Source organism: Triticum dicoccoides, chromosome 5B, assembly GCF_002162155.2.
Source record: "Triticum dicoccoides isolate Atlit2015 ecotype Zavitan chromosome 5B, WEW_v2.0, whole genome shotgun sequence".
In the NCBI taxonomy this organism is placed as follows: Eukaryota; Viridiplantae; Streptophyta; class Magnoliopsida; order Poales; family Poaceae; genus Triticum; species Triticum dicoccoides.
In genome coordinates this window covers 632,465,645-632,474,421 of record NC_041389.1, presented here as the reverse complement: position 1 = coordinate 632,474,421, position 8,777 = coordinate 632,465,645, and the positions used below count along the sequence as shown (strand labels likewise).

Sequence of the window (8,777 nt, the reverse complement as noted above, 5' to 3'; positions counted from 1 at the left end):
CTACTAATATGCTCAACGTCCTCATGTTGCCGGTGAGCATACCTGCACTACTCATCGCCAGCCGCGTCTGCTGACGGCCAGACGTGAATGCTCCATCGCTGGATCTGGCTAGGCACGACCACCCATGACACATTGTTGCCGAATCGTCTCACCCTGCGACGCCGCTACCTCCATGGCAACCTCCACAACTGGCTCCCATTGACGTTGCCCCGCGCCCTTACTCCCTTGCAGCCTTTGTCCGATGAGGCACCTCCGTCTCCTGTGGCTCGCCGAATGTTATAAAAGAGCCAAAGATGCTCACATCGGAGTTGACACAGTTTAAACAATGGAGAGCGACATCATCGCTAGAGAAGACGAGCCCGACGGCGCACACGGTGAGCCAGAGATGTACTTTTTTGCAGCAAACCGTCCTGTTGCAATTGCAACAAGATTCTTGTTGCAAAAAGTCTTGTGTGCAACCTAAAAAAAGTTTTGCAATAAGGACCTAGTTGTAGTTGCAACAAGTGTCTTGTTGCAATGATGGAAATCACAATGAGCAGATCTGGCGGCTTGCAAGGCGGCCGACGCTTAGCATTCTTTTTTTTCTCGAGGGGTAGGCCGACTCTTAGCAGCCCCCTTGAAATAACCATCACTTATTTTGAAGGTGAATAAACCATCACTTCTTTTCCACCAAGAAAATCTATCAGGCCGTAGATGGACCAGCGAATTTTTTTCTCAGGGCCATGAAGCATCTCGTGGCCCTATACAACAAAAGGTACAAGAAGACGTAGGTGGCCCAAGAGATCTTTTACTCCACTTGACGAACCATCTTGCGGCCCTATAGCTCGGCTCCATTCGCCCATTCAGTCACCTAAGGCCCAGAGAGCCCACCTCCCAAGCCAAACCCTAACCCCTGCATCCATATAAACGGGAAATCCTATTTGTCGCGCGTTGCGGCAAATTGCCGCTGCTTCGCACAAGCAGGCGCGCTCGTGAACACGATGGGCCGGCCCAATTATGAGATGAAGCATGGGCTACAGTTCCAGTTTTGGGAACCTCCTAGAAGGTTCCAGATTAGTTCTGGGAAGCTTCTAGAAAGTTCCTGAACCAGTTTTCTATGGTTTTCAGTTTTTCGTTTGTTTTTTTCCTTTTCTGTTTTTTCTTCTTCTTTTCTTACTTTTTCATTTTTTTATTTTTCTTCCTTTTCTTTTTCTTCATCTATTTCTATTTTCCTTTTTATATTTTTGCTCCTTTTTATTTTTTTCTCCTTTTAAATTTTCTGTTTCTTTTCCTTTCCATCTAATTTCTTTTCCTTTTTTCAAGTTTATTTTCTTTATTTGAAAATGTTTGTGTTTTTTCAAAATGTTCATAAATTTTAAAAAATGTTTGTGTTTCTCTTAAATTTTTCAAAACTTTACACAAATATTCTTGTTTTCAAATTCTGTTTCCCAATTAAAATAGTGTTCACAAATTTTAAAAAATTTTCAGAACTTCGATATATGTTCCTATTTAAAGTTCTTGCTCAAAAATTCCAAAAAATGTTCGTGAAGTTCAAAAATTGTTCGCATATATGAAAAAATGTTCGTCTTTTCCAACTTTTGTTTAGTATTTCAGAAATTCTTATCGAAAAAATATTCATGTTTTTTTAATTTTGTTCATAACTTTCGTAAAATGTCCATGAATTTCATAAATAGTCTGCAAGTTTGAAAAAGTATTCACTTGTTGCAAATTTGTTCATGTTTGAAGAACTGTTGAGAAGTTCAAAAAAATCACCTTTTTTCAAATTTTGTTCACAAATTCAAATATGTTCGTGATTTTTCATAAAAAGTTCACAAGTTTACATTTTAATTTTTGTTCACAAATTCAGAAAATGTGTTGGACTTTCAAAAGATGTTCCAACTTTTCAAAATTTGTTCACAGATTCAAAAAATGTTAATGTTTTCAAAAATTGTTCACAAAATCAATAAATGTTCCGGGGATCTAAAAAACATGCGCCATTGAATTTGTGTGCACAAATTTAGAGAATGTTTCTGGAATTTCACATTGCAAATATGTTCATCAATAAAAAAAGCATGTTTTAAAAATGTGTTCACGATGTCAAATATTGTTCAGGGAATTTCTAAAAAATGTTGCCTTATTATCTTTTCTTGTTTTTTTTCAAAAACTGTTTGCAGTTTCCAAAAATTGTTCATAATTCTAAAAAATGTTCTCACTTTGAAATTTGTTCCTTTAAAAAAATTGGGTTTCACAAAAAGTTCTACTTTTTATAAATTTGTACAGAAATTAGAAAATGTTCTTGTTTCATAAAGTATTTACTTTTTTCAAAAACAAAATCACATTTAAAATTTCAAAATAATTTTAATCTGTTTGCGGCTTATTGTTGATACACGTTGGGCTGCCATTTTAGGCACCTAGTCGCAGTAAAGATGGTGGCTAGCGACACTGTTCACTAGTAAGAGGACCTCGGATTTGCGCTCACGGGTGTTTAAGTTTTGCCTCTATCGTTTACTTCTTTTAAGCGTCGTGCTGCCAATCGGAGACTAGAACTCTGCATGTCGCAGTGGTTAGCTCGGTGCGCAACCCACTTCGAGGTCGCTTGTTCGAATCCCATTTGCCCGCGCGCTCCTTTTTCAGTTGCAAAGAATTTGGTCTTTCTGAAAGAGAAGGTTTCTTTTGCACTGCACAGTTCTCAAAACAGTCTAGTCTAAGTTTCTAAGACTGTCCAATTTGTGTTATTCATGAAAGAAACAGTTTTACACCCAACCTGACGAAACAGTGCAAACAGTAGAAACAATCTCCTTTAGATTTTTTTTTTGAGGGAATAATCTCCTTTAGATTATCTCGCCCAAGTTAACGTGCACGCATAGCCAAAACGAATTAATTCGTTCAAACACGTGCAACCACTTGGTAGAAAGAGTAGAAACCCCAGCCCACTAAGCCCACGAGTGCGGCCCACTAAGCCCACGAATTAGGCTCTCTATGCGAAACCCCAGCGTCACATATAAACTCCCACCTCCCCTCGCCCTCTCCAGCCTCTCCCCCTCCCCGCCGCCGCCGCCGCCGCCGCCATGGCCACCACTGCGCGCCCGCTCGTCTCCGTCAAGGCCCTGGACGGGGACATGGCCACCGACGCGGCCGGTGTCCCGATGCCGCACGTCATGAAGGCGCCGATCCGCCCCGACGTCATCACCTTCGCCCACAGGCTCCTCTCCTGCAACAGCCGCCAGCCCTACGCCGTCTCCCGCAAGGCCGGTCACCAGACCTCGGCCGAGTCCTGGGGCACGGGCCGCGCCGTCTCGCGTATCCCGCGTGTCGGCGGCGGCGGCACCCACCGCGCCGGCCAGGGAGCCTTCGGCAACATGTGCCGTGGCGGACGCATGTTCGCGCCCACCCGGATCTGGCGCAAGTGGCACCGCCGCGTCAACGTCCGCCTCCGCCGCGTCGCCGTCGCCTCCGCCCTCGCCGCCACCGCCGTCCCCGCCATCGTCACCGCCCGCGGCCACCGCATCGAGTCCGTCCCCGAGTTCCCGCTCGTCGTCTCCGACTCGGCCGAGGGCATCGAGAAGACCGCCCAGGCCATCAAGGTCCTCAAGCAGCTGGGCGCCTACGCCGACGCCGAGAAGGCCAAGGAGTCCGTCGGCATCCGCCCCGGCAAGGGTAAGATGCGCAACCGCAGGTACATCAACCGCAAGGGGCCCCTCATCGTCTACGGCACCGAGGGCTCCAAGATCGTCAAGGCCTTCCGCAACCTCCCCGGTGTGGATGTTGCCAACGTCGAGCGCCTCAACCTGCTCGACCTTGCCCCTGGTGGCCACCTCGGCCGGTTTGTGATCTGGACTGAGTCTGCCTTCAAGAAGCTGGACGAGGTGTACGGCTCCTTTGAGGCGTCTTCCTCCAAGAAGAAGGGCTTCGTTCTCCCCAGGCCCAAGATGACCAACGCTGACCTTGGCCGCCTCATCAACTCTGATGAGGTCCAGTCTGTGGTGAAGCCCATCAACAAGGAGGTCAAGCGCAGGGAGGCCAGGAAGAACCCTCTGAAGAACGCTGCTGCCGTCCTCAAGCTGAACCCCTACTTCGGAACTGCCCGCAGGATGGCAGTTCTTGCTGAGGCAGTCCGTGTCAAGGCCAGGAAGGAGAAGATCAATTCCAAGAGGACCAAGCTCAGCGCGGTATGCTACCCCCCCTCCCTTTGCCATCTGTTTCGTATCTTATTACACATGATTACAGTTAGCTTGTAATACTCTTCAGTAATTGTTGAATGTTCGAGTAAGTCTTTATGTGTCGTTGTATGTAGCATGACTTGAATTCTGGAATGCCTGTATTGTGCATGGTGATTTCAGTTTATGATGATAACAATTCTGTACATTTCCATATGTTTGAACTGTTGTATGGAATGCCTGATTCATCGATAGGTTATGATTAGTTAGTTTATGATGATAACAATTCTGGAATGCCTGATTCATCAATAGGTTCTGATCAGTTTATGATGATAACTATTCTGGAATACCTGATTCAGCAGTAGGTTCTGATTATATGTAAGCTGATTGTCATTTGCTAATTGCATGCCTAAAACCTGATATTATCTAGATAATTCAACTTTATGATGCTTGCTATTCAAAGTGCCTTGTGGTTGTACGTTTGTACTGTTCTATATGGAGCAAGCACACTAATTTTGTTTTCTTTACATAGACTCGTAGTGTGTTTCTGTGTACTTCAGTTTGTAGTTGCATGTCTAAACTTCTGTATCCATAATGAAGGTGCCTGTCTTGATTTGTTAGTTTCTCTCGAGTATATTTGTTTTGTTAGCCTGATTCATCAGTATGGATGATTGTGATGCTCTAAGATGCATACATTCTTTATCTAAAGGAACACCATGTGCAATTTCTTTGATGGCATGCCATACTGAATTCTGAAGTATCCAATGCCATTGTGTTTTGCTCGTTGTATGCTAATTTATCTCAGTTTGTCTTGAAGCTTGATTGCCTTTTTTACTTGTCTTGTTTCATTAGCACTGAATCTTCCTGAAGGACATGAACTGCTTGGTTTTGCTGTACTTAAAATCTGAGGCAGAATTGTTTAACATTAATCATGACTGCATTTGAAACTCCAAGAGTAGGAAATTGTATGTGATCAATGTTATTGCTGGTTAATTAATAGCATTTCTTTTCATGTTTGGGTGCTTGGGATACTGTCGTTTTTCTGTTGCCCTTTCAAAGTTGTCTGATATCTCATGTTTAAATTCCACATCCTGCATCTATTATATGTTATTCTCATACTGATGAAGGAACACTTGTTATTGTAGGAGGAGGCTTCTAAGATCAAGGCTGCTGGGAAGGCCTGGTACCAGACCATGATCTCTGACAGCGACTACACCGAGTTCGACGTCTTCTCCAAGTGGCTCGGCGTCAGCCAGTGATCGTCTAGTTGAAGTAGTAGCAGTCTATCGTCCTACCTTAAGAGACCCTAAAGTATGATCTTGTGTCATGCTATTGTTTATCCGGAGTCTTGAGACATCTTATGCTGTTTTGGTAGCTGTTTATCTCGAGTGTTTTATCTATGGACGCATTTTGCGAGACATGTTATATGGCATGCTTTATCGTTGTCGAGTTCTTAGTTCAGATTTTGAGTCGTGTTTTTCATATTTACTCTGTTATGAATGCGAAATAATTTTCGGCATTGTGAAGTCTTGTGGTTGGCATACCCACAGTTTCTTTCTTGCACGGCTTGTTATGAATTTCTTTGCAACGTTTTTAGTCTACCGCATAGACGTTCAAGAGACACTGCTTTATCATTGTTGATTTTGTTCTGTGATAATGTGCCACTTGCAGGTTGTGTTTTCTCCCCGCTTAAAACCTCATCGTGTTACTACTAGTAGATGTATAAAATAATTAGGTGTAGCAATTTCTTGCTGTTTCTGTGGAAACAATTTTCTAGGTGTAGTTGCTTTTAGGTTGAAAATAATGATAGCTTGTTCTGAGGATTGAGTAGTAGCATGCTTGTGCAGGAGCCCAAAAATATAAGAGCATTTAGCTCACTACTCTACAACAACACCATGGTAGAAATTACCAGCGAACTCATGAACCATCCCCATTTGCTTGCATCTGCTGCACTGCAGGTCCAGCAAACTGCAGGTTACCGTAGCATTCTCTAGGAAAGTAGTTACCCAGAACAACTCTTTCTGGTTTCTGGATAATTGTCATGCAGATCTGTACACAAACTTTCCTTTGGGATCGTAAGAAAAACACCGACCTAGTACAGCTTCAGAAAGGAATCAGCGAGACAGTCAGTTCTAACACTGACCATAGAAAGGATGCATTTCAAAGCTTGAACCATATGCTACCACACTATACGATTAGGCCGGTAAGGACTGTAGCTTATACTCACCTCATTCACTGTTAAATCAATTTCAAATATTCGGAGACCATGCAAGTTCTAATGCAAACGATGCAGTTCCCTCCACATTTTCTCACCCGGGCAGTGTTAAACTACAATACTACTAAACGCAAAAATTAGCAAACACTACAACCAATTATTTCAGCTAAGCATACAAGCCAAAAAAATATTTGCACAAGATCAAGACAGACACAGGGGCACAAACAAAGAAAGCTATAAATCCCGTAGCCTGAATGAGAGTGACTAATTTCTATAGTGGGGTGAGGGTGATTCAAACCTTCAATCTTGAAAAATAAGAATTCGCAGTTTTATCCCATTATTATAGGGTCAGACTATAAAATCCAGGATGCATCGACTATGCATAATGTGTGGCATATGCATAGCTGGAGTAAAGACTATGCAATTGGCAGGAATCGGCAAATTGGTAATTTTGCTAGTTGCCAAGGAAATTGAAATTAGGAAGAAAACCAAGATTATGTAATTAAAGATTTGAGAAAATGTAGTTGAAGAACCCATAGACCAGATCAAATTAGCCATTAGAAGACGTTAAGATGTGTGAACGCCTTTTGTCTTCAATCCAGGAATATGAACTACTTGAGTTAAAAGTACACAATCAGCAGGAATCATCAAATTAGCCAGACTGTTTTGCTAGTTGTCAAATTAAAACCAGGAGTTCTCCAGCAAACCAAGAAGATGCATTGAATTGAAGATATGTAATCCAGATCCCACCAGCGAAGCACCAATGATAAGAACATCAACAACAACAACAACAACAACAACAACAACAACAAAGCCTTTAGTCCCAAACAAGTTGGGGTAGGCTAGAGGTGAAACCCATAAGATCTCGCAACCAACTCATGGCTCTGGCACATGGATAGCAAGCTTCCACGCACCCCTGTCCATAGCTAGCTCTTTGTCGATACTCCAATCCTTCAGGTCTCTCTTAACGGACTCCTCCCATGTCAAAATCGGTCGACCCCGCCCTCTCTTGACATTCTCCGTACGCTTTAGCCGTCCGCTATGCACTGGAGCTTCTGGAGGCCTGCGCTGAATATGCCCAAACCATCTCAAACGATGTTGGACAAGCTTCTCCTCAATTGGTGCTACCCCAACTCTATCTCGTATATCATCATTCCGGACTCGATCCTTCCTCGTGTGGCCACACATCCATCTCAACATACACATCTCCGCCACACCTAACTGTTGAACATGTCGCCTTTTAGTCGGCCAACACTCCGCGCCATACAACATTGCGGGTCGAACCGCCGTCCTGTAGAACTTGCCTTTTAGCTTTTGTGGCACTCTCTTGTCACAGAGAATGCCAGAAGCTTGGCGCCACTTCATCCATCCGGCTTTGATTCGATGGTTCACATCTTCATCAATACCCCCATCCTCCTGCAACATTGACCTCAAATACCGAAGGTGTCCTTCCGAGGTACCACCTGGCCATCAAGGCTAACCTCCTCCTCCTCACAGCTAGTAGTACTGAAACCGCACATCATGTACTCGGTTTTAGTTCTACTAAGCCTAAACCCTTTCGATTCCAAGGTTTGTCTCCATAACTCTAACTTCCTATTTACCCCCGTCCGACTATCGTCAACTAGCACCACATCATCCGCAAAGAGCATACACTATGGGATATCTCCTTGTATACCCCTTGTGACCTCATCCATCACCAATGCAAAAAGATAAGGGCTCAAAGCTGACCCCTGATGCAGTCCTATCTTAATCGGGAAGTCATCGGTGTCGACATCACTTGTTCGAACACTTGTCACAACATTATTGTACATGTCCTTGATGAGGGTAATGTACTTTGCTGGGACTTTGTGTTTCTCCAAGGCCCACCACATGACATTCCGCGGTATCTTATCATAGGCCTTCTCCAAGTCAATGAACACCATATGCAAGTCCTTCTTATGCTCCCTATATCTCTCCATAAGTTGTCGTACCAAGAAAATGGCTTCCATGGTCGACCTCCCAGGCATGAAACCAAACTGATTTTTGGTCACGCTTGTCATTCTTCTTAAGCGGTGCTCAATGACTCTCTCCCATAGCTTCATTGTATGGCTCATCAGCTTAATTCCACGGTAATTAGTACAACTCTGAACATCCACCAATGATAAGAACATCATTTTCTGAAAATCAATTCCATACCACCAAACCGGAATCATAATTAGTGGAGATGACAGTAATCTAAGACATCAAGAGTAGAGTGTTCAGGGCAAACTATTTGTTCAAGCTTCCAGTTCAGAAGCTTCAACTCTCCATTGTTTTAGTATATTGCAATAATTCCTTAGCCTCTTTCTGCATATCAAGACATCAACATTACCCAACTACAAGTCAAGTGAGAGAGTCAGCAAACAACTAGATGGGATCTTTCTTTATCACTGAAGTTAAAAATCTGT

The 8,777-nt window shown here is 43.5% G+C and overlaps 1 protein-coding gene across 1 annotated transcript; it reads left to right on the top strand.

The window, feature by feature from the left end:
* Positions 1-3,004: 3,004 nt before the first annotated feature.
* On the top strand, positions 3,005-5,679 carry LOC119312192 (60S ribosomal protein L4-1-like). Its single transcript, XM_037587926.1, has 2 exons — positions 3,005-4,148; positions 5,282-5,679. Exons 1-2 carry the CDS (start codon positions 3,048-3,050, stop codon positions 5,393-5,395), a joined length of 1,215 nt encoding a protein of 404 aa, XP_037443823.1. The 5' UTR covers positions 3,005-3,047; the 3' UTR covers positions 5,396-5,679.
* The last annotated feature ends 3,098 nt before the right edge of the window (positions 5,680-8,777 follow it).